General features: G+C 38.3%; 1 protein-coding gene across 2 annotated transcripts; it reads left to right on the top strand.

The window, feature by feature from the left end:
* Positions 1-3,092: 3,092 nt before the first annotated feature.
* On the top strand, positions 3,093-24,930 carry susd6 (sushi domain containing 6). Of its 2 annotated transcripts, none has more exons than XM_084432859.1 (7): positions 3,093-3,305; positions 6,509-6,663; positions 19,656-19,847; positions 20,028-20,222; positions 20,906-21,044; positions 21,914-22,332; positions 22,689-24,930. In XM_084432859.1, exons 2-7 carry the CDS (start codon positions 6,552-6,554, stop codon positions 22,712-22,714), a joined length of 1,083 nt encoding a protein of 360 aa, XP_084288985.1. In that variant the 5' UTR covers positions 3,093-3,305; positions 6,509-6,551; the 3' UTR covers positions 22,715-24,930. The 2 variants fall into 2 exon arrangements, with proteins under 2 accessions (XP_084288985.1, XP_084288984.1); XM_084432858.1 differs by having other exon boundaries at positions 3,103-3,305; positions 21,911-22,332.
* Positions 24,931-25,462: the final 532 nt, after the last annotated feature.

Genomic DNA, 25,462 nt, shown 5'->3' with positions numbered 1-25,462 from the left:
TTAACCCTTTACTTCTGATTGACTGTTTAGCCAGATGGTCTGCATTTCCTTTCACACCCTGTGTGATGGTACCCACAAGAGGTTTACTATAAGTCCAGATTGTCTTATTCTAATTAGACTCTACATCACTTCAAATATTATATATTGTCTTCCTGTTTATATTCTAACAAGCTATTTAATTCTGTGTGATTATTACTGTAGTAATGTGTTGTTGCTGCCCTCTTCTTCTTCTTCTTCTTTTCCTTGAGTCCTTGGCGGTTAGCAAACCAGCTTTTAGGTGCATTACCGCCACCAATTGAACTGGAGTGTGGAACAGCAATAGAGGGGTGCAGGTATGACATCGATTTGTAGGCCAACTGGCAGGACTACTCTTACTAAATTAGGAAAAAAGATTCCTTAGTTACTTTATATTCTCAAATATAATATCGTTGCTTTTATATATTGCAACACCTCATCTTACCTTGTTTTCTTGCCAACAGAAAATTACATCAATTAAATTGTATTAGAACAAAAAAGCAAACTTAAAAAAAGTCTGTTTGCCATCTTTTTTCAGTGACATGTAATTCTCAAAACTTGTCACTTTCCCCCCCAGTTTACATTCATTTGTATTCCCACTTTTAACACTGCAAATAAAACAAAGAGAAAATGATCATAGAAAAGACCAAAATGGACAGTTTAAAAACACAAAAGGTAAGGTACCTACATAAGTTATTCAAATAAATAATTTGCAAACTTCACAAATATTCACTTAGTGGTTTTTTTTAATCAAAATCAATAATACTGTTAATGTACTTTTTGGTGTTTTTTTAATCAAAATCAATAATACTGTTAATGTACTTTTTGGTTGTACTAAGTAAGACATGAAGACGTGTTTTCTTTTAATACATTAAGGATTAATAATACAAATATATAAATTAACTAAAATCATCTTTATAATATAAATTGTGAAGCCAGAATTACATTTTATTTATTAAAATAAGTAACTCGTAAGCTGTTAGAAAAGAGCAAATGCACTTCCGTGTCAATGAGCAGGCAAAACTCGTTTATATTGCAATTATGCTATACTAAAGCAGCCCCATCCAGGCGCGGATTTATGGGTGGGCCTGGGTGGGCACGTGCCCACCCAGATTGATCGGTGGCCCACCCAATCAGATTAATAAAAACAATTACAATTTTTAATTTTAATAATAATGAATTAAGTAATTTCATTTTAATAGTCTCCTGGGGACAATCAGGACATTTATGTACAGTAGATACGTAGAAAAATAGCAACAAAATAAAAATATTATGTCGACATATCACGTGTCAGTCCAGTGATGCTATCACGCAACACCGCGGGCGCGTTTCGGACCAAAAGTTTTCCGTCGCCGCGGCAACCTAACTGAGCTATGGCTAAACAACTATCATTGACACACTTAAAAAAAAAAAACACGTCTAGATGATGATATACTTCTGGACCATATCATACCTGAGGAGGAGGAGGATCGTGAGACACTTAACGTTAGTGGCTTATTTTCTCATAAATGCGAACACGAAAAATAAAATTAATATTTTATGTTCTGTGGAGAGCCAACCCTTCTTCATCCGGTTTGTAGTAGGCTATTACTTGTTACTTTTTTGTGTGTGTCACGACCGTTATGGCATGTGTAGCCTATTTCATAAATATAAAACGCATGTGTTTGTGGACTGATATTTTTCTAATGTCTGGACTCCTTTATTAAGGGAGTATGGATATATAAACAGTTTTAATATGTATTAAATGCTTTTTCTGAGGATTTATATTTCAAGTTTTTACTGCAAATGTCACGTCCATAATGCTGGGATTGCCCAATTTGAAAGAATTTATCCTCAACTAGATTTGTGGTGTAGGTATTGTATAGGCTAATGTTAAGTTCAAATTGGGTGTGTGTCGCGATTTCGGTTTCATATTGTTACAGCCCTAATTATTAGAATATAGACATTAAGAGAAAAATTGTAGGCTAATCTAATGCAAGTACTTTTACTTTTAATACTTAAAGTAGCCTACATTTAAAATCAGGTACTTTTTACTTAAGTAGGGTTTTCATTGTGGTACTTCTACTTTTACTGAAGTAAATATGTCTCTGGTTATTTGTACTTTTACTTAAGTATACTGAGATAGGCTACTTACTCCACCACTGTTCAAATCCAGAAGTTATACAGCAACTTATAGCCTATTTAAAAAAAGTTTTGTCAGCATTGCGATTCTCTTTGTACGCATACACTCTTTAATAAACGTTTTTTAACACAATTTAAACAACGTATTATTCAGTGCTACTTCTATATATTAAGTTGCTCAAGCAAGTGGTAAAATATTTAACCATGTAGTAGTACTTAGCTAGCTAGCCTATATTAAAATCGCAAAGATTTTAAATTAAAACTTAAAATTGACAAAAACAGCCAACTCTCATGCCTTTTCTTTTGCATTTAAGTTTTAAAACAATAAATCTTGCATGTCACAAATAACTTGCTTTTTCACCTCCACGAATGAGACGAGGTTGTTCATTATGTCGCCTTGTTGAGGTAAATTGTAGTTGTCCTTGCTTTACCCCGGTCTTAAAGTAGCCTAAAAAAGATGACTGTGAAAAAGAGTATAATTAAATTAAACGCATTTATGGTGAGATTATTATATTTTCATGTCAATCTGTGTTCATTTTGACCACGAACCATGCGCTGTCACTTTAATTAAGCGCGTGCAGCACAGAAGAAATAGACTTGGTGCGGAAACGATCTCTGCACTGCTATATACGCACCGCAACTGGAACGCATCGCCAGACCGCATCCGCGCGCAGTGTGAAAGCTCTAATACGGAGCCCGGGAATCAGGTGTGTATAAGCTTAAAAAAACCGAGGCCCCTCCTTATATTCACCAGGCCCACCTATTAATGACGTTCTGTATCCGCCACTGGCCCCATCTGTGTTAGATCGCATCCCCCTCTTCTCTTCCAAGTTACAGCTGATTTCTCGTGAACTAGCAGACCTCGTAAGCCCCGCCCCTCTCGCGTACAGTTCGCCATGGTCGTCATGGAGACGGTGTGAGAGCGAGGCCACTGGTGGAGCTCGAAGCCCTCTCCTACTGTTGGGAGGAGGTACTCCGATCTGGCCCCGCTGGCTGGCTGCTCTCAACCTTCTCCGTAGACGGATGTTCAGAGCGTAAAGGGCCGTCAGAATCTCAGAATATATTCCATACCAGCATATACCGCGTTAGCAGTAGCCCTGGGATTTCCATCTATTAGACGCAGCTCCATGGTGACCCGATACTGGTTTTAAAGAGGAGGGCATTCACTGGTAAGATCTGTTTTGGGGTTTTTTTGCGCTGTGAAGGTTAGTTAGCTGAGCTAACACGGTTAGCCACTCGGAGTCTTTAGGGTCTGAATCACTATTTAGCGTAAAAGCTGACATATATCGATAGCCAAATGATTCAGTCTATGTACTTAAATATAGAAATAGTAGGTCGGTTAGGTATTGATTGATAGGACTTTAATATTCACACGGGGAGCTATTCCAACCATATAACTTGGCTCGCTAGTGAATCCTAATCCAATCAAAAGCACTGTTCCGATCACAGCGAAAGATCGTTTTTGTTCAAGATCGTGACGTGTGTGTGTGTGTGTTTTTTTTTTTAAGTTAATCACACTGTCCTTATGTCATTATCTTGCGAGTTTCAATTGGAAATGTGGCTGTTAATTAGTGTGTCATAACGCGATTACTAAAGTCGCCAGTCCGACGATGCGGACAAAGCCTGTTGTTAGCCATAGGCTGCCATTTTACTTTACTAGACTGTTAAATATCTGTTGTATGTGTATTATTAAACGGCTGTTTTTGTTTCCGATACATTGACAAGTATATTCGTCAATGTGTTACAGTATTATTTCGGTCAGCAACGGACCTCGAATATCGTTGTAGTCTTTTGTGCTTGCGTCAACCGGTTTCTTGCGTCGTGTGAATATCTAGGGAGTTTGTCTATATGTAATTATAATATACATCCTGTTTTTTCTTCCCGTTACAAAAACGACATGTCGAAACATCGGACTCCTACACGTCACGCGCAAACATCCACAACGTGCTGTGCCGTAAACGGTGTTCGCACAACAGGAGGACTTTAAAAACTTGTGTTCGAAAAGTTAGAAACAACCTCAAAGTTTCTTATTTTATGAAACTTAATCGCGAACATTAGTGAGTCATCATGTTTTTGTTTGATTGTATAGGTTAATATTGTTCCGTTCACTGTATTTGGAGAGCAGGGGCACAATCTGTTCTCTTTGTTGTACTTGTTCTGCTCTCGGAACAGTTGCACGTGTCGACGCGTGTGACTTTAAGCTCGCACATACTGGGGCTTATTTCTGTCTTACATACGTTATGTCCCTACGCGCACTTTTTTTTCTCTCCAAATACCTGGCCTTTTATTTATTTATTTTTATAAAGGTGTGCTGCTAGTTTTTGCAGTGAGGCGATAGAGTCGTGTAAACCAGATTAGTGTCATCTGCCCACGACTAATTGCTTTGTAATTGTCTGGTATCTCTAATTTTCAGCCAGCATGCATGGGTTTTTGCACCGCTTGTAACCCAACTACTACTTTACTGTGCTTTTTGCAGTAGCATGTCTTGACTTAAATGTGAAGCTTCATGTTGAAACTTGATCAAGATGTTGTTTCAATATGATATCATGTGGACAAATGTAACTGTTGCTTTGAAAAACTTCCCTGCACAAACTCTTGTTGCATCCCTATAGATGACCACCTCTTCCTCATTGCTTTTCATATGCAAAGGTGTATATAAAGGAATTGTGTGAGCTATAATATACTAAACAAAAGGCCTCCCAGCTATGCATTTCTGTTTTTCTCCCTTTCTGTCTCCTATCTTGCACAAAACTTCCAGGAAGGGCTCTGTATTTGGATATTTCTTGCTCGAAACCCTTTTAGGTTTGAAACTGAAGGCAGCTCTGGTATGATGAAGCAGGAACTGTGGTGCCACGTTATTTTTGGCATCTGGCCGGATTTTATGTTTGCTTCAAAGGAAAGTGACTAGTAGTGTGATAGGATTATGGCTTTCTGATGTGGTTAAACTTGTTTTTGATCACAAAGTGGTAAAGAAATGCTTCCTCAAACACAAATTAAGATAGGCTATTTTTATTAAAACCCGAGGGATTTCGGTTCCTTCATTGAAAGTCAATTCCAGTAAAACGTTGATGCTTCAAAATGTCCATAAATGGGTCCTAAAACATTTCCATATAAATCATATCATATTTGATGTGCTTTATCTGGTTATGTGCTTTGATTAATGTTTATATGTGAATAAAAGCCTAAATTAAGTCTGTTCGTGTCTAACTTAGACTTAACCTTGATTCATATGGATATTTTTTATCAACTTTTTGATGCATCTACGTTGTGATGTAATGGACTTTCCAATGGAGGAACAGAAAGCTCTCAAGTTTCGTTAAAAAAAATTGAATATGAATAGAAGTGTTGTGGGTTTGGAAGGAATTTTCATTTTTGGGTGAACTTACCCTTTAAATCCACTTTAGAGTTACTTTACAGTATTATTTCAGTCAGCAACGGTCCTCGAAATGCCATTGTAGTCTTTTGTGCTTGTGTCGTGTGAATATCTAGAGAGTTACAATCCATTTTTCTCTGCATTTTGTACAAGTTTGGTCCTTCAACAGCTTGTGATGCGGTCATTTATCTGTATTTTACAATATTTTCAAGCAATCGTTGTTGGATATTTGTGTTATTACGATATTACGCTTACTCGGGATGCCATCTGTACAACACCTTAGTCACTTTTACTGAATCCAGGCTGATTTGCTGCTATCCCACTCTGGGATCCTGTTGGCACTGAGCATTTTGTTGCAGAATGTTCTATTGCACCAGTCTGTTTGGTACACGAGACAGCAGGCGAGCTCTTCTCTGCCAGTGGGATGTGCGTCACACTCCTTGTGCTCCTTGGACACCCTAGTGCTTCTCCGGAGCTATGAGGGGAAAGGTGTGGCGGCGGTGGCAGATTGGCTGTAGCTGCACTCTCAGCATCCTGTTTGTTTCTCAGACTCGAGCATCCCATGTTTTTGAACTTAATCTTCCTTCTGCACACACATGTATCTTCTTTTGGAGGAATGCTGACAAATGGCTTGTGCTTACTTAGCAGCGCCGTTGCACCTGCTCTCATTTGCATGATGGCCGTGCTCTTGTCTTTTCCCTAAGTGCATATTTGCTAATAAGCTTAATATGTAATATAAACAACACCGTACACCACACGGATTGTTGATTAAAATGTTATATCATAAAAACCTTATTCAGTATATCGTGAATGATATATAGGCTATCTTTATCGTAACATAAAATTACTCATATCGTGTTTTTTGGTCATATTGCACAGCCCTACATGTGAGTGCGGTAAAGTACTCATAAAGGGTTTGTTGCTACCGCTTCTGTTTTGCATTTAATACACTTAACCACTGAGCTCCATGTAGTAATAAGTGTGTGTTTGTGTCATCAGGTTCAGCCGGAGAGGACTCTTGCTGCACAAGCAGTGCTGAAAGATGTGCAATGGAATGGTAGCGTGTGAGACGAGAGCCTCGCTCGCTCACAGGGTGGCCGCCAAATCCCTGCTGCTCCTTCTCCTCGGCATGTTCCCCACAGGCCAAGCTTCAGGTAAGATTATTCACAAAAACCTCCTCCAAACTCCTACACCTCGACCTTCCACCGCTGCGTCCGCTCTCACACTCTTTAAACATTAATATTTAAGATGCCGACAGCTGCCTCATTGATTTATTTCGTAGGAAGTAGGCTAATATGTCCATAGATTATGAAATATGTAAAGTAACTTGCGGGAATGGAGATTTTTCGATGTATTATATTGAATTTCGGGTTTCTGCATAATTCTGAGTCACAAATGGTTTTCAATGGGGCGGTTTTGTCTATTGGCATCCATGATTCTTGACGTCAAAGACAAAGGCCTTTGTTCTTTCGTTTTTTATCGCTGTCAGTGCTTTGATAACAGAAATAACCGTTGGACTTAAGCTACCGGATGGAATAAAATGAGCATCGTTTCTTTGTTTTCAGTCGAGCATCTGGGAGGTGTTTGTGGGGGCTGGGCACACACTCACTCTCTTTCTTTCTCTCCACTGAGGGTGTGCGTATGTCTGTTGCCCTTGTCCGTGAGAGTCTCATCCAGAGTCTCCCTCACTAAAATACCTCTATATCATGTTCAGCATGGCAGATTTGGCCTGAGAACTAAGACAGATGTCCATGTTGACTGGCAGTCGATGTGTTGTTATAAAGACTGAGGTGTGTATGTGTGACCTTAGTCACTTGGGCACTTGTTTTTATAAAGCCTAAGTTATTCTTTAACTCATAAAGCTCTTTTTATAGTTTCATCAGACCATAGAACCAGGTCCCTTTTGAAATTCGCAGCTGTTTTTGCTCATATTTACCAAGGGTGCCAGTATTTGCGGAGGGGACTGTATATACTAAGTATTGACCCAATCTACCTGAATCATTATTTGAAATCAAAACCGTTCTCTGTTAATAATATTGTTACTGAAACTAATATAGTTACTGAAACTAGTCCAGTCCGTATAGCCTTTAACTCTCTGTTTCCAAAACCACACGGCATCTGCACTATTTCCCCTTAACAACACGTGAACGCGGCTCAATGAGCAAATGAGTGTCTCTTGCCTTATGTAATATGTGAGTCATTGAGAGCGTTGCATTTGGAGATGGAGAGATTGAGGGATGGTGGGATTCGGCTGGACCGCTGATCCCATGTGGCCACATTCCCATATTGATTCAGCACCACAAAGTCGAGCCAGGGACAAAAGTGTCCCAAGTGATCCCAAGTAATATATTGTGTGTGTGTGAGTATGCATGAATGTATGGCTGCTCACACGTGTTTGGCATGAATCTAGTACATCGGCTGAAAGCTACGTGTTCAGCCTTCCCACAGACTGAGCAGCGGACAGAAGGGATGATTTTTCAAGGTCATCCGATGAAAGTCTGTTGATGATATTGTGCCATATTTTTGGCTGTTTTTCCATTCATCCACCCAAATATCCATTTTTGTTCGGTTCATCTCTTCAGTGTTCTTAAAGGTGAAGTGTGTAATTTCAGTTAAAAAAATGTTGAAAAGAAATTGTAAATAAAACAAATTTATTTAAAGGGGACTTATTATGCAAAATTCACTTGAACATAATTTTGTTGTGTACACAATCACCATACTGTGGTAAAAATCCATCCACTCTGTTTGTTATTTTCCCCATAAATCAGAAAAGGTGTCTCAAAATGAGTTGTTCAGGAATGCATCCATTGTGATGTGACAGTGAACTGACGCCTAGCGACGGAATCAGCCCTATTAGCATAGCTCCTCCCCTGAGTGAGCTGTACACAGTCTGCCATGTTTATCTTCTGCTAAAGCATTTAACTACAGCATTCAAGTATGCTATTAAAGCTACAAAAGTTATTCAGTCATTTTTTTCATACATTTTATTCACATTAACAGCATTGACAGCAGCAGATACTGGATATTAGGCTGCTGTCACTTTAATGCACGTCTTTCTAATATAGACATGCAATTTCTTTCCCAGCTGTTTACATTCACAGACATAACCGACTGTGTTTATGTAAACTTTGTGTGTATTTGACAGTTTAAGCGCAATAGGATGCGAAAGAGAACTATGTTTATTGCTCACGCGACACACGCCATGTGACAGCGGGGCTTTCTGTGCTTGTGCTTTGGGTGTGTGCGCTCAGACAACCGCATATCAGAAGATTAAACTGGTATGGCTATGTCCAAATAATGATGATGAAGAACTGCAAAGTCATGTGAACGTAACCACAATAAAAAAATAAAAAAACAGATGTTTTGTTTGTTGTTGGCTGAGTATCAGAGGCATGAGTTGTTAAGGCTCCGCGCTCCTCTGGAAAGGGGGGTGAGGAGCAGCAGTTCATTTGCATTTAAAAGTACGTTCACGAAAAACCGCATGTTTTTGCTTCCACCCAGAAAAGGACATTTACAGATTGGTAAAATAAATGATCCATGGGGTAAATTGAGCTGAAACTTCACAGACTCATTCTGGGAAAACCTGAGACTTATAGTACATCTTGTAAAAATGGACATAATAGGTAAAGTCTTTAAGTCTTCATGGGTGTAGGCCTAAATGCATGAAATTGACCCCTCACAGGAAGTCCTAGACCTTGGATCTGTATTGGTCTGTTGTAGAACATGCTGAAGGAAGCATATAAGGCTTGTGAGTGATGAAAGAGAAACCTGAATCGGATGTGCAAATCCCCACAGGTCTGCTTATACTTTTGGCCATGTAGCTTGATTGGCAGGTCATCAATGTCAAGACTAGGGATGCGCGAGACTATTCGACTAGTCGATTAAACGATACTGCTGCTGCCAGTCGACTTGGAAATACTAGTCGTCATTCACATTTTTTTTGCTTTATATTTTTTACAAAAGCTATGTTTAAATTAATGTTAATTTTACATTTTAAAAGTAATATATTATTTTGGAGCGAAAAACAAAATAATTTAATTTAACCTCAGATTTTGCATGCATAGGTTTTCTTTGTGTCAAAGAAAAGTCCACTCGGAAGATGAGCAAGTTACTTACTTGACACTTGAACAGTTGCTATATCAGCATCCTAACAAAGAAAATCCGGTTAAATAATGTAGCTGTCAGTACACGTCAAGTTTTTCTTGCGATTTTGCAGCCCGTCATGTGTACAGATATTTTCATACACAAGAAGTGTGTTCATACCCTGACAAGCAAGTGGTTGCCGTGGTAACGAACAACAATACCTTAACGGGCTGACTTGTGTGGACTAACTTTTTATTTGAGGAAATCTGTTTATAAAAGGCTATTAGGTTTGAACTTATTGGGCCTGTACTGCCTATTAATTCAGATTTGATAACGTTATGCACGGCAATCATATATCGTACTTATCTGACCTATTTTTAGCAGCATTATAGACTAGTCGGTCGCAAAATGTCCTTTTAAACGTTAATGAAATTAGTAATTGCGCACATCCAAATTCAAGACAGGACCTGCAAAACCACAGTTTGTGGTTTACAATGTTACAGCGAACTGCTTGAAGCATTCACTGAACAATGCAATTTCAAGGCACCAAGATAACGATCTACAAAGTTTAGATGCAAGTAGAAACAAGAAGGGACCAGATCGTACTTTATGAAATGATGTTGTTTGAAACGATTCTTTTTAAAAGGCTCGATTGCATCGCTTCATTCACGTGTGTCAAACAGAAACAAACAAGAGGAAGTAGCACAGGAAGGCAACAATTAAAAAAAAAAACTTGCTGTTTTCAGGGGCTGATCTTAGGGTTTCTGGAGCTTGACTTAGCCGACACTATTTCAGAGTGTGAGAACGAAAAGCATCTCCCTAAAGGCACACAGCTGAAGTCGCTCTGTTTTTAGCACTAGGCAAATTGTGAGCTACAGGAATTTCCCATGTTACTCACTTCTTACTCTGATTTATCACTGTAACACTTCCATACGTTAGCAAGTGTTCCCTCTCACCTCAGCAAAGACTGTGTTTTCAAACCATTATGACCTGAAAGGCATTGGATGAGGTGCTGGCATCGTGAGCTATAGCATACATAAACCCTACACCTCAGCTATTGTGAATAATCAAAAAGCAGAATTAAATTGTAAAAAGTAGAATCAAATAGAATTTGCAACAAATATTGATTGTTTTCAGGTGCTTTCATGCACAAACCGTTATAGGTATAACTTGACATGAGGTTTGGGGCTGGTAAGATTGTTTTTAATGTTTTTGCATGGTCACCAAGGCTCAATTTATTTAATCAAATACACTAATACAGTTAAATATTACAATTTAAAAACGTATTATTCATATATTATTATTATAAAAAATAGGCATTACTCCAGTCTTCCGTGTCACATGATCCTTTAGAAATCATCATGAAATTATCAATGTTGTGCTGCTTAGTAATTTCTTTGGAAACTGATACATTATAATTGTCTTTTGATCAATGTAATGCATCCTTGTTAGATAAAAGGTTTATCTCCAAAACAAAATGCAGAAGCAGCATTCTTATGCTTCAGGATGTGGTTTGTGTGGGTTTGAGAAATGTCTGCACTTTTTTTTACCATCATTACCAATAACAGTGATGTTTGTTTGATTGAGGGCACATCATGTGAAAATAACATTAGAACTGAAATGAGAATTGTGATCGTACACTTCACATTTCCCAAGTTTCGGTTCGATCACTTTGTAGTGCGACTTTAAAAGAGTTGACCTGATTCTTCTTCTTTGGAAAATCTGTGTGAAGTTTTATTTTTTTCCCCTCAAAGCTTGCTTAGCTTTCTACAGTAAAAATATGTTGTTAGTAGCACAGGTTTAGCAGATGTTGTGCTGTCCCTCAATTTCATAGCAAATGTTTTAGAGGATGTTTGTGTGGGTATCATCATTTGGGTTGGGAATGATATGAATCATAGGGCTTGTGTCTCTTTTTGTACCTTCACTTCAGTGCATGTCATTGAAGCGCACAAGACTGTAGGATGCCCCATTTGTCATTTCATAATTCAGAAGGCTGCAAGCGCCTCTCTTGTGGCCCTGTGTGCCCTCGATGAACACTATAGTGTGGACTAGAGAAGGACTCGAGTACTCGAACTTGACAGCGACGATCGATCAATAGATATAAATATATTTTTCTTTTTCTTTATCGTTACGAGAACACTATTGTAATAGACTGTATGTTTTTTTTGTGTGTGTGCTTTAGTTCCCTTGTTTCAGCGTTGTTATGTGAAGAGCACATCCACAATGGGAGTCAGGTTGTGTTCACACTTGTAGTTTGGTCTGGACCAAAAAAAACATTTAGTCTATACATTACATTATAATGAGAGCACTGGTGTTGCCAGTTGCCTGTGTTTCAGCACGTTGTTACTGGAAGAGTGCATCCACAACGGCTGTTACACATTCTGACAAGCACGATCAAGTTCATGTGTGCATCCACGTCCTTATTACGTCCAATATTACTTTTATGTTGTACATATCTTAATAGTCCCATACAAGATGTGTTTGGTTCAGTTTATTATCCACCCACGCCCTTATCAAACACAATGGCATGACTGAGTTTAAAGGTTGATGTCTGGTTAATCATGTGTAGAAAGGGGATAATATGAAACTGTTTATGTGAAATTGCGAATCTAAATATAACATTTAATCTTTTGCTGATCTATTTGCTCACATGTTCGCTTGTTTGTAGCTTTGTAACTAGCAGTCAATATTTCAAATATTCATTACACATCAGGGAAATCATGCCGTTTTATAAAAACCCATTTTAATCCTGACAATACTTTAGCCACACTGGCTCATAGTGATTTAATTATTACAGAACCCACATCTTGCCTTGTATAGCCAGTATAGCCTTCATGAGGAAGTAAAAATGTAAGTGACTAAGAGACAGACGGTTCCTCATATGATGATTAGCCTAGATTATTTCCTAGTGTAGACGTTTAAATAGTTGCATAAATGTGGAGTATACACTTTGTTGCTTTATTTCCTTCATTTCAAACCTCTATCTCTACTGAAAATAATGGAGAAATTCTGAACAGGGACTGAAGCTTTCAAGCTTCAGAAAAGATCAAAAAGCAGCATAAAAGTGCTCCATACAACTGTATCCACCTTACTTTTCAGCGTGGAAGAAAGCTATTTCCTGTGAATGTGCGAGACTTCTGATTTATTAGTCGCTATAGATAAATAACTAGAAGAATAGCAAAGTCCAGCACTGAACCTGTATGATAACTCTAGATGAGAAACAGACCCGATTAAAAGTTGTTTTTCACTGAAAATCTGGGAATCGGATGTCTGATTCATTAACAAATCATTCTTTTGAGTTGAATCTTTTCAGTGAATTGGTTGATCTGGTACTTTTTGTGAATAAGACACCAAAACATGAGGTGAACTTTCCATTCAAGTACATTCAATTATTTTAAGGTTGCTGTTAAAGTTGCTGCGACTAGTGTTTAGTATCTGTTGCGTGTGGAACCGATCCCTTGGTGGTTTAGCTCGTGGTGTGAGATTAAAAAAGTGAAACTATTTACATAAATCCATCTGAGAAAAAAAACACTCCACCCTTTTTTGCTCAGCATTGCCAAAAAAAAAAAAAGTTTGTATCCCCGCCTTGCTTCAAAACAACTAACAACTGCACCATCTGTCTTTGTGGACTGTGTTTGATAGCCATTCACTGTTGACCCTCTAAGTCGCCTAGTCACGTTTAAACAGATGCCCTTTTCGCACTCAAGTTCCTAATAGCCATTAGCCAGCACAATTGATGTCAGCACCTCTGAGCACAGCTGCTGGCCCAGGATCCAGGCAGCTGAATGGCAGTAGCTTTTGCTCCGACCGCTTGCGTGCACCACAGAGGCTCCAATCTGTCATTAGCTGTGGGCCGAGTGCATTCCTGGAGTGGGTGAGCCAAGGCACAGCAGATCCCGAACACAAGAGCACTGTGTCTAGAGCCATCCGCTGATAGCAGACACAGCAGGGCCACCGGGTGCCCCCTCTCGCTCTCTGTTTTTTTCCTTTTTATCCCTCTCTGCACACAGAAGAGGAGTTGCTTGTGCCTCACAGCTGTCCGAATAGAATCAGGAGGGTGCAAACACCCATCTGCCACTTTTAACTGTGACAAAGCCTAGAGGAACAATAGAGTCTTCCTCTGTGTCTTCTGTCAGATTGTCTCTCGGTTTTCCCTCCTAGTCGATTTGGTTTGTGAGGACAAGCTGCTTAAATCAGTCAGTCTCCGACCTCGGGGTATAAATGGGCATAATACAGAACACGTGGAGCTTTGGTTAATGCTTTTGTTCGGTTTCTCAGAAGACAGGCATCATTTAAGGCCCTTTTGTTGCTCACGTGTCCCAAATAAAAGGATACTAGCCTATATATTTTAGAGATGCATTTTGTTATGGCTAATAATCAATATTATCATCAGTTATTTTATTTTATTAAGTTATGGGCCAATATTAGACATTTTTTTATTTTACTGTGCATTCTCATTTAGATTTCCTTTGCCATCATCTAACGCTCACTTAAAGTTAATCTTTAAACTACTAATACTTTGATCTTTTGTCAACCTCAAAACTAAAATCCATTTTACATACTGTATATTATAATGTTGTGATGCCTAAATTCACTTGTAGCAATTAAAATGATTGATTTTTGTTTTATATTTATTTATTTAATGGTATACATTTTTTATATCCATTTATTGCTTAACATGAAAATAATTATAGACCTTTTAGTATGCATAAATTAGAGAATTATTATTATAAATATGTATTAATGTTGGTCTATGCTACACTATCTCTGTCAAAGTCAAATGTGAAAATGCTTAGCAGTGTTTAAATGATGGTGCTGAGAGATGTTTTTTGATATTTTGGTCGATGTTTGTGTGTTGAGTCAATAAAATATTATTGAATCTGTGGATTCAGGCATTAGAGGCTCGAACAGTTACGGTTTCATTCTGGATGGATCAGTGTTTTACCCTGGGAGAGTCACCTGGATGTCTTGTCGGGGCTCGTTTTGGTGTAGCAGCCAAGTTCGTCTGTCTTTTTTTTTCTGTGTTATTAGACATGTTCATGTGGAAACTCATTCCTCTCTCCTCTGTCCCTGCAGGAATAACACACAACATTCACTGAAACTCTTTCCTAACATCCCTTCCTGCTCGGGCGTGAGAGTCTGTGGGTGCGCTTTATCTCTCGCAGTCAGCTGTGTGCTGTGTTTCCCTTTAACCCTTTGAGTCTGCTCTAAACACATGTGGGAACAGTAAACGCAGACACATACACTCACACACATCAACTCGTTATCCCTCTCGCCTGCAGTTGGATTCATGTCGTCCCAACCGTGTTATGTACACAGAAACATGAGACTCGAGTATCTCGCGGCCTCCTCTCTCTCTCTCATGCAGCGTTTTCTTACAAGAAGGAAACTGCATACTGTTATTAGCCCTTTGAGAGCCATTCAAGACATGTTTTGTCACGGGTGGGTCTCATATCTCAGCAGCTGCGGTGTGCTTGTTTCGTCAACAACGTCAAACTCGCAGTGCTATAAACGCGTCGGCCCACAGCACTGGATATCTCAGGAGGTTTGTAAAGCAGGCTTTGGTGATAACTGTATTAAGAGTTCAATGAACAAACATGTATTATGAATGAATCACCATGTGAGGTTAGAGCAGGGCATTAGGGTAGTAGAAATGTGTCAAGCTGGTATAGATTCTGCTATACCTTTTCAATACTGTTTAAAAGTTTAAGATATATCAAATAAAATAAAAATCGTACTTTTGAACAATAGTGTATTTTTCCAACCTGTTTATTAGCTATGATAATGTGCTGCGTGCATATGGTGGAAACATTTTGCTTACATTTTTATTTTTTAATTCTATTAAATTTAGTATAGTTTTAGTATTTTAGGGCTGGCAAAGTCTTGTTGTATTTCTATCTATTGACATTTTCAAGCTTAATGCATTCAGATTGGTAAGATTTCACGTTTTATAATGTACTGTGTATCATTTTTGTTTTAGTTTGGTGCCATGGACATTTATTTTAGTGTAGTTTTACACAAGTACACTGAAAAAAATTATTAGTTGAAATTAATAAAAAAAATTATCGTAAGTTCAACTTAGTTCTTACTTAATGCATTTGTTTAAATGTAGATCAAATCAATTGAATGCAACCACTTATGATAAAAAAATTGATTAATTTCAACTAATCATTTTTTTCAACTAGCAGTTTCAGTTAACAAAAATGAACTCAGTAAAAACTCGACTATTACATAAATGTAAACTGTTTCTGTACTGACATCAGACTTCTTATTCAATCTCAAATAAGATTAGGTGATTAACATTTTTCTCTAAGTCACTAGAGAATCAAAAAATAGACATTACCACATTGTTATGGCATTTTTTTGGGGCGGCATTTCCAGTGAAAAGAAGTCCTGATACACTGTTGTTGTGATTATAAAATGAATCATGTCATGAATTAAAGATTTTGGTCATACCAGCCATCCCTTAGTTAGGTTTATGTCTGTGGGAGATCCTCTTTCTTTAGTTTCTACAAATTCCATAAATGGGACAGAGGAACAAATCCCCCTTCTACCATTTGCTGACAATTTGCTTACGATCTCAGGGATTTGAATTAGGAGAGAGACAATAGAGATTGAAAAACACATCAGCCCGTGTCATAAGGAGATCTCCCAACAAAAACATATTTACCAGGGAGGATTTTTGTTTTGTTTTTTGGAGACACCAGGGTCTAATCCATGCCCGGACCGCTGGGTTTTGGTCTCGCTGAGCATCTGCGCACTGCAGTGGTCAGTAAAGTGATCCGCTTTTTAGACCACTGCCATTTCTAATGAAGCATAATTAGAATTTCATTCCGCTGTTAATCCCGTGGGTTTTTTTCTTTCTTCTGGGTGCTGCATCATGGACAGATGGAGGGTAAAGGCCGTTCGGGACCATGTGTTTGACATTTAGTTTCATTTGTTGGGATCTCACTCCAAATGCTGAACTTCTCATTATCTAAATGAGGTATATTTTATTCAGATTATTGGTGTTTAGTAGAGGAGGTCAAGGATCCAGTTAGAGTGCATTAGGACATTTTTTTTGTGGTAAATGTGATCTGTTCAAGGTAGATTAAATTAACCAGGTTTCTTATGAAACTTCTGCCAGCCAAACAGGTTAATTGGGATTTCAGTTGAAACATTACAACATATTTCTGGACGTAATGTTTTCAAACAAATAGGCTAACCCATCCCATATGGTACTGCTAAGATAGGTATCTCGATTGTCATGTGTACAGTCAGTTTTAGATTGCGAAGGCCCAGTCCAACTTGTCATAGCAGGTCTGGGCAGCCGTCGGTTACAAACGTTCTTCCGCAAATCTGAGATTCTTTTCACATTTTCCCTTGATAGATCCTAGCTTTCGGTGACGCATGAACTAATAATGAAATGACAACAATGAAGAACATTTCTATTTTGAAGATCCAGTTTCAACCAAAGGCAAAACAATGTAGCTGAGGTTTGCAATATATATCTTTAATGTGAGCTATATTTTGTCACATATGTAGTCTCATTCTCTTCCTTTTGAAGGTTTATTTGTGGAATAAAAGGATACGTCAAGTATACGCCTTTTGAGTACAATGATTTTACCATAGCCATATGCTTTGTTGTGCCTAAATCATGATAAATTCTATGTAATGCATGGCTTCAAGTGGCTTATTATTTAATATTGGCTTTGTATATAATTGGCCAACAGCAGTACGATAGACAGGTTCAATAAGTAGTTACATTTAATAATAATAAATAATAATTATATTAATCAGAATAAAATGTTCTTTTGCCAAATAATTGGTTTTCAGGCTTTTTTTATTTATTAATATTATAATAATATTTTATATTGTATTTACATTTTTGTACTTTTTACAATTTATGTATATTTCTTTTTTCATTTAATGTTTTATTATTTTACATTTAAAAGTCAGTATAGGACATGTAATTGTTTCTACATATTTTATGATTTGAATTAGAATTTTAAGCTGAAACAGAACACTTTTATCATACTGTACATTGTAATGCACGTCGACTTTGAGTGTGGCTGGTCCACTCAGAATCAGAACTTTCCATTTTAAAAAGTGCATTAAAATACTGATCGCTGACTCCCACCAAAAAAGCAATTGCTTACAGATGTTGCACGTTTGATATAATGGATTGTGAAGCTTTGCATCTGTAGTTCATATCCTGAATGTTTCTCTGGTGTCAAATCAGAAGAGTTTGAGCTGTATGTCCAAACTCTGAGTCCATAATCGGCTGATCGCAGCTTAAGAGCATGTTGAAAGCTCAGATTAGAGAACACAGTGATCGAGGTGGTCTCTCCAAACAGACCTTGTTTGTTTGAGTTGTTTTCTTTCTTTCTGCTGGATAAATGTAATAAGGGGATAGACATGTTTACGTGTTTCAAGTGATCTATTGTGTGAATAAAGCTCCGGCTCAGGGGCTCAGGAAATGTGTTTTTTTTTTTTTTTGCTTGTGTGAGAAAGAAGAAGAAAATGAGAGGGAAAGAGATACCACTGGCTTTATGCCATTAAGCCCGAGGGTAGAAATGTAGTATTCTGTTATGCTTTTCAAAGCTGGACATTATGTGTGTAATATGGGTGAAGGTTTTTTGTTAAATTGAGGATGTAATACCAGACAGTCAGCAATATGAGAATAAGATCTACTTGTGTCCCCTTTTTCTTTGACACGTTATGAATTTTAGGGTTAGTGCAAATCAATTTTAGGTCACTTTTAGACCAGAATTTTTGGTGTGAGCCTGAGTCTGTGTGATGTTAGTTCCCAAGTACTTGGAAGTGACAGAAATGATCAACCATGAAAACACAGTTTCAAAGTTTCACTTTTTTTTCTTCAGAACATTTCTAAGCAGCCTTAACGTGCAGTCGCAATTAACGTTGCTCTGCAAAATGTCATTTCAGTTGGAATCTGTGTGATCGGGAGGTGAAGGTGAAAGTAGGGTTGCAAAACTTCCAGAAATTTTGGAAACTTTTCAGGATTATTTGGAAACTTTCGGAAACTTTTCAGGATTATTTGGAAATTTTCAGTTTTTGATATTCACTTTTAGAAAGTTTCTGGAAATTTACCAGAAATATTCAGCCCCTTTGCAACCCTAGGTGAAAGTTCCCCATGCAGATTTCACTCATGGTCAAGTTGGTCACGAAAATTTTGTCATTAGCCGCGTTTCCATTACCCTTCAAATTGCGCAAATTGAAATTGCGAATTGAAAATACGCTTAATGGAAACACGTAATTTTCGCGAAAACTCCCAGTTATCGCAAAAAAGTTGTTACGCTCGCATGAGGTGGTTTTTCAGGCAGTTCGAAAAAGAAATATTTCGCAAAACTGCAATGGAAACAGTTTTTGCGCATTTACAGGTCAGCTGACGTAGATGACGCAGTGTGTTTGGACAGAATACGAGACGAGCTCTTTATTAAATTCATATAAGACAAAATTATTACAGGAATAATGGATTCTAAACCTCAAATAAATGGCACAATCAAGACCTCGAAGCAGAAATGAGGGAGAAACACCTCATATGTGCCGCTCACAAGTATAATAAGCCTCGTTCCTTACCATTAATGCTTGGAAAAAACACACATATCTCCTTCGATTCATAATAATGGCCAGTGCAGTGGCTGGGATATAGTACATAAACCTACCAACGTCCGTTGCTGTGGTTTTTGGAATGATTTTACTTATCACGAGAGGAAAAAAAGAAGTTTTAGTCGCATAACATCGGTTCATGGAAACGCCGTCATTTCGCAAGAGTTTTTTGTCGACATTTAGAAAAAAAATCGCAAAAGTTTTGCGCAAATCTGTAATGGAAACGCGCCTATTGTTAGTTGATCTTTTACCAACTAATCTTTTATCATTTGTTCTCCTATATTTACAGTCAATAAGTGGCTTTTATCATTATTAAATAACTGTAGTTTATGTAGTCTGTACTGCAGACTTATTGAAGGACACTATAACCGGAACAGGCCCCATGAGAAATTTGAACTGGCTGGCACAGTTGAATGGGTTTTTATGCTAACTTCTGCTCTGTCTGCCCCTGTAGGTTGTCCCAGACCCTCAGTTGTGCCTCATGGCAGTGGGAACTTGACGGAAACAAACCGTGGCTCCTTCCCTGTTGGCACACTATTGCAGTACAGCTGCGATCCAGGATACACGCTGGATGGCTACAGCATTATCACCTGCACCGTCTCAGGCCACTGGTCTTCTGACCTGCCTCGCTGTGTCAAAAATGATGGTATGTTCATTCAGTTTAACCCTCTCTTTAGCATTTCATTCCACAAAGGCTAATGCTGTGTTCACATTATGTTGGAATTACGCATTACGTAGAAAAACAGTTCTATGTCAAACTTCTAAATGAATATGAAAGCTCTGGTTCCTCTCCTTCGCACTGACTCTCAAGCTTTTTTTCCAATAGTTTGTCAACCACCGAGTGAGCCGGAGAACGGAGGATATAAATGCCACCCCTCGCCGTGCCACAGACTGACCCAGGGTACCGTGATTGAGTACTTCTGTGATCAGGGTTACATTCTAAAAGGAGGGTACCAGTTCCGAACCTGTGACAATGGAGAGTGGAAATCGCCCTTGCAGATCAGCTGTCACTCTGTGCAAGGTATGTCACACAGCAGGCCATTTGGAAATTCTGCCATCATGGTACATATGGGAAGTTTTCCTCCTTCTTGGCAAATGTTGCGAACCGAGAATCATTTTAAATGTATTAAATGATAATAATGTTGATAGCAGTTCAAGCTGTTCAAGTGAGTTAGTACAGCATTGGAAGTTTTAGGTCCCAGAAAGCTTCATTTAAACATCACCTATACATTTTTTTGTTAGACAATCAACATTGTTTTGGATATTCAGTCACGGATGGAAGTTAAAATTTTAGGGAGCTCTAAAAATGTGAACTTTGAGCTCTGAAATCAGTGGCGTGAATGTGGTTTTTTCACACAACTTGATTACTGTTTATCATTTAAATCTGATTGTTTGGTTTTGTGATTAGCTTTATTGAAGTTATCCCTGATGGGGAAAAAAAATCTAAAACAGCTGAAAGTGGTTTGCTGGGTTTTTTTTTTTTGTTTGGCCAGATGGTTTCCCAGCACAAACTGCTGAAATCTCCCCAAACCCCTCTAAAACCTCCAAAACAGGCCAGGTTAAACGGTTTAGCCAGGATGGTAGACCAGCTAACCACCTTAGACTTGTTTAAATTGGCTTTTCAACTATATCTGATTATAAACTTTTTTTTTTTTTTTTGGCTTTACGCACTGCTGTGAATTAAACAAAGGCTTTCTCTTCCAGAGGAGGAGCAGCGCGCTATGCTTCCCATGCCGGCTCTGTCTATCGTGGCCTCCACTGCCAGTTCTGTGGCCCTCATCCTGCTGCTGGTGGTGCTGTTTGTTTTGCTTCAGCCCAAACTCAAGTCCTTCCACCACAGCCGGTGAGGCCCTGTCTCCCTCTTACTGAGCGCATCTTTTTTTTATTCTCACAAAGGAGGAGATTACATAGAGTTCTTATGTAAATCTAAAAACGTGAGGAGTAAAACTGTCATGAAAACCTAAATTATGACTCTTTTTTGTTATAAAAATGCTTCAGGAAAAAGTAAATAAAGTATTCTGTATACTTTCGGATATTAAAAAGACACTTAAGATTTTTATTTTGGGTTTAGTTTTGGGTTGGTAAGATAAAAAAAATAAAAAAAAGTTTCTTATGCTCACCAACGCAGCATTTATATGATCAAAATACAGTAAAAACTGTAATATTGTGAAATATTATTACAATATAAAATAACGGTTTTCTCTTTTCATATATTTTAAAATGGAATTTATTCCTTTGATAGCATGCAGATTTTTTGTTACATTATAAATGTCTTTAGTCACTGCATTTAATGCATCTTTGCTGAATAAAAGTTCTACTACATTTGACACCTAGCAAGTGTCCAAAAAGTTTTTCTTAATTTTAAACAATTTTAAACATATAGATATATATATAGATATTTTATTATAGTACATTTTTAAATGTTATTTTTGTTCTTTTTCAGTCATTTTTGGTACCACTGAATGCATTGAGAACGTTCAAAAACCAGCTTCTTAAAGTGTTTGCGTATGTACTAATTTTAGTAGCACGCAGAGTTTAAGTCAATCCTAATTCCAACTGTTTGACATAAACAAACATGGCACCTCCCCAGGTTGTTCCAGTAATTTGCTGTTGCGTAATCAGCCCACTGTGATGTAAGCCGCAGGTCAGGATTTGACACCGTTTAAGCCTTACTTTTTATTCCCATATCTCTCCTTCACTCTTTCAAAGCAGCCGGGAGCAGGGTGTGTCAGGACAGCCTACCTCCATCATGGTGGAGGGCGTTCAGGTCTCGCTGCCCTCCTACGAAGAGGCCGTGTACGGCGCAGGCGGCACTTCCGTGCCACCTCCCGAGTCCCGGGTTCAGATCGTGCTGTCGGAGGGCCCGCAGGTGGAGGGTCTGAACGAACCTCTAGAACAGGCTCAGACGAGTTACAGTTTCCCCTCCACCTCGACTGCTGCGCCCTTGTGTCACGCAGAGACTGTATTGGTTCACCAGGTGCCCTCTTCCTCCTCTCCATCCTCCTCATCCTCTCGCTCCTGGGCTGCTGAGCAGCCTGGTGCCGCTGCGCCTCTCCACCGCAGGCAGAGCAGCGAGAGCAGCGATCAGCACAGCTTGCTTTCAGTCACCTCTGCCGAAGAGTATGGTGATGGTGAGTGAACTTGCAAATCTAGATGTAGCGGTGATGTGTGGTTTCATTTGTGCGGATACTCGACAAAATGGGCGTTTTGGCTTAATTTGGTGTTTTTCTGTTAAATTTCTGGGGGGAAAAAAAACAACATTTTACAATAGTAATATTATTAAACAATATTTCAAAACACACTCATCATAGAAGAGGTGTATTCACGTTGTTGTTTTTGTGTGGATTGCATTTTTAAAGTATTTTTTAATGAAAAAAATTAGCTACATGCCATTGACCCGTTTTTTGTTTTGTTTTTTTGATGTTACAATACTCATTTTCATTTCTGTGCCTAACCTTATACCTTCGTCATGTCTTTTTTTCTTCAGATATTCCATTGCTAAAGGAAGCCTGAGTCTGTGTGCAGCCCCCCTCCCTCTCTCTGTCATCGCTGGCCAGCACTGCAACCCCTAAAGCTTCTCACCAAACACTTACCCCACACCTACCCGTCAGAACGCAGCAGTAAATAAGATCCATCAGCTGTCCCTCTGCCAACAAATCGCCCGGCCCTGGGGTCTTCAAGCTGCGTGGCCCCCGTGGAGTCTGGCAGCTCTCTTGACAGGAAGGACTTTTGACCGGACGACCCCTCAAAGGGATGCGCGAATGCTCGAGTTTAACACTTTTCTTGCAGGCGCGCTAACAATCAGTTGCACTCACAGGCTTACCTCGTCATGACGAGGATTCACTAATTACAGATGAATGCATTAAGATTACATTGTGGATCTCTGCTCCGTCAATGACTGTGACCTCTCGCGAAGGGGAGAGTTCAGCAAGGATTTGCTAAGCCAGGCCCTTTTCTCTTTGATGCTGCATGTTCTGTGCAATTTCTATTCTCTGTTTCGTTCTACACGCTTACACGCAGGAGCACGGCACAATCCAAGCATGACGCGCATAGCACCATCTCGACACATTCCCTTGTGCGAGACGCAGGGTTGAACTGATTTACATTGTACTGTACTCAAATACATGCTTGCCTTTTTATTTGTCAAAAAGTACCTGTGCTGTGCTCTGCGTGTGTGTGTGTGTGTGTGTGTGTGCGTGCGTGCGTGTGTGACTGTGGCTGTTGTCATTCGAAGAGGGCTGAAGTATCATCTAGGCTTCTTTTCCCCAAAATAGGAAACATTTTCAATACCTCCATTTTCTAATCGCGACGTTATTTAACTAGGATGGATGTTCCTTGTCTACATGTCTGTTTGTCCAAAGTGAGGGAGACATACTTTCAGAGAAATAATTCAACTTTATTTCTTCCTTTTAAAAGCAAGTATAGCTCCCTCATGTTTATGTGTTGCACGCACAAGCAAAGAAAACTTTGATGTTTTTTGTTTTGTTTTTTTAATCACTTGTATGTTCTTTTTCCAAGAGGACTTTGTTGGGTGTGGACTAAGTTCATTGCTGGCCTGTACCTTATTAGCTTTGACTTAGACTAATAATATCTGGAATATAATTTAAGCAATAGAAGCCGCATATATTACATTTGAATGCTTTGCAAAGCCAGCTGTGGCGTGGCTAACATCTTAAAGATGACTATCAAAGATAGAAGCACCTTCTATTAAGTTTTCTTAATAAATCATTTGCTATTAAGATGGTATTTGTAAAGAATGCATCAGCTATCCCATCAGATCTTAAATAGGTTGTGCATTGTTTTAATGCGCTGTCTAGACTCAGCTCCAGAAAATGGCCTTGTTCTTCACTCATAATGTTCTTTTGGCAAATGGGCATTTGAAAAACCAAACTAATTTTATTTGAATTGCTTTTCGTTTTGCAATTTTTCATCCTTGCTCATTGGACATTGCCACCTCGTGTGTATATCCCCCTGTGTGGTTCATGTGAGATTCTGATGTTTGTCACCATGCATCGTATATGTATTTTTTGTGTGCGCGTCTGATTTTGGAGAGAGAGGGCAGTTTGTCTAATCTGCACATCCTCAGTTTTGTGTTCCTGACTTGTATTTGTAAATTTATTTACATTTTTTTCATGCAAACTGAAGGCAAAATATTACTGCTGCCTTAACTTGTACATTTTATGCATTTCTCACTTTGTAATCACGTTTCTTCTGTCTCACTGGCTTTATGGTAATTTGTCTTCAGTTTCCTTATGGCCTTACTTTTTTTTTTTTTTTTCTATGCATAAACATTGTCTTGTTGAATTTCAGACGTAGGGTTTTACTCCTTTGGAGGATGTGACATAAGATTGTCCACCCGAACTTCCTCAGAACCTTTTCTTTTTTTTTGTGATTGTGAAATATGAACATATGAGCTTTTATTTCTTTTTGTTGATCAGTTTCATTCAAAGGATTTTTTAAGTTTAAAAAAAAAAGAAAGGACGCAATTAAAAAAGGATGTCCAGGATGTGTGTGAAACACTGTTGTACGGTGTTTTTCTGCAAATGTAATTTAAGTTGACTCATCCACCCAGCTCCCCATCCCCATTACACTTTTTTTTTTTTGGTTTTCCTCTGTATATTGCTGTGGGTGTGAAGATAGTATTTTAATATTTGTATAAAGTTTAATTTAATTCTACAGTGTGTATATAACTATTTCTAATTAAAGCTTTCATTTGAAGTGCACAAGAAGTTTGGTGCTTTTTATGTTATGGTTCACTATGAATACTTTTAGGGTTTTCTTTTATTGTTTTTTTTTTAACTATTGATTATGTATCAGACAATAAGCAGACGAACAGATAGAACTTCTACAGTAATGAAATTATATTCAATTCAATTCAAATTTATTTGTATAGCGCTTTTCACAATACATATTGTTTCAAAGCAGCTTTACAGAAAGTAAAGTTACATATCAAATATATGTAAAGTTTCACACACACACAAAAAAAACATATATAAAATAACATGATAAACATAAACAGAGGAAACATTATGCATCGGTGGTATTAACATGAATACTTTTAGGTATATCTATATAGTCATATGATGAAGGATTCCATTGTTTCCAGGGTAAAGTGCAGGTACCCTTAGTAAGTCATTAGTGTTGTGCGTTACCGACATCTAGTGGTGGAGATTTGAAAGTAGTAATAGGAATTCATACTAAGATTCATTTCCGCGAATCGGTTCTTTTGACCATTCTTTCAAAGAACCGATTCAAAAGAAC

The sequence above is a fragment of the Rutilus rutilus genome, assembly GCF_951802725.1.
Source record: "Rutilus rutilus genome assembly, chromosome: 15".
Lineage (NCBI taxonomy): Eukaryota > Metazoa > Chordata > Actinopteri > Cypriniformes > Leuciscidae > Rutilus > Rutilus rutilus.
Note: the sequence above shows the minus strand (reverse complement) of the source record. Positions and strands in the feature narration are given on the sequence as shown.

Coding starts and splice junctions, on each gene's coding strand:
- susd6 (XM_084432858.1), top strand. CDS start 6,552: ATGTGCAATGGAATGGTAGCGTGTGAGACGAGAGCCTCGCTCGCTCAC. Junction 21,045..21,910: donor AAGTCCTTCCACCACAGCCG/GTGAGGCCCTGT, acceptor ACTCTTTCAAAG/CAGCCGGGAGCAGGGTGTGT. Junction 22,333..22,688: donor TGCCGAAGAGTATGGTGATG/GTGAGTGAACTT, acceptor TTTTTTCTTCAG/ATATTCCATTGCTAAAGGAA.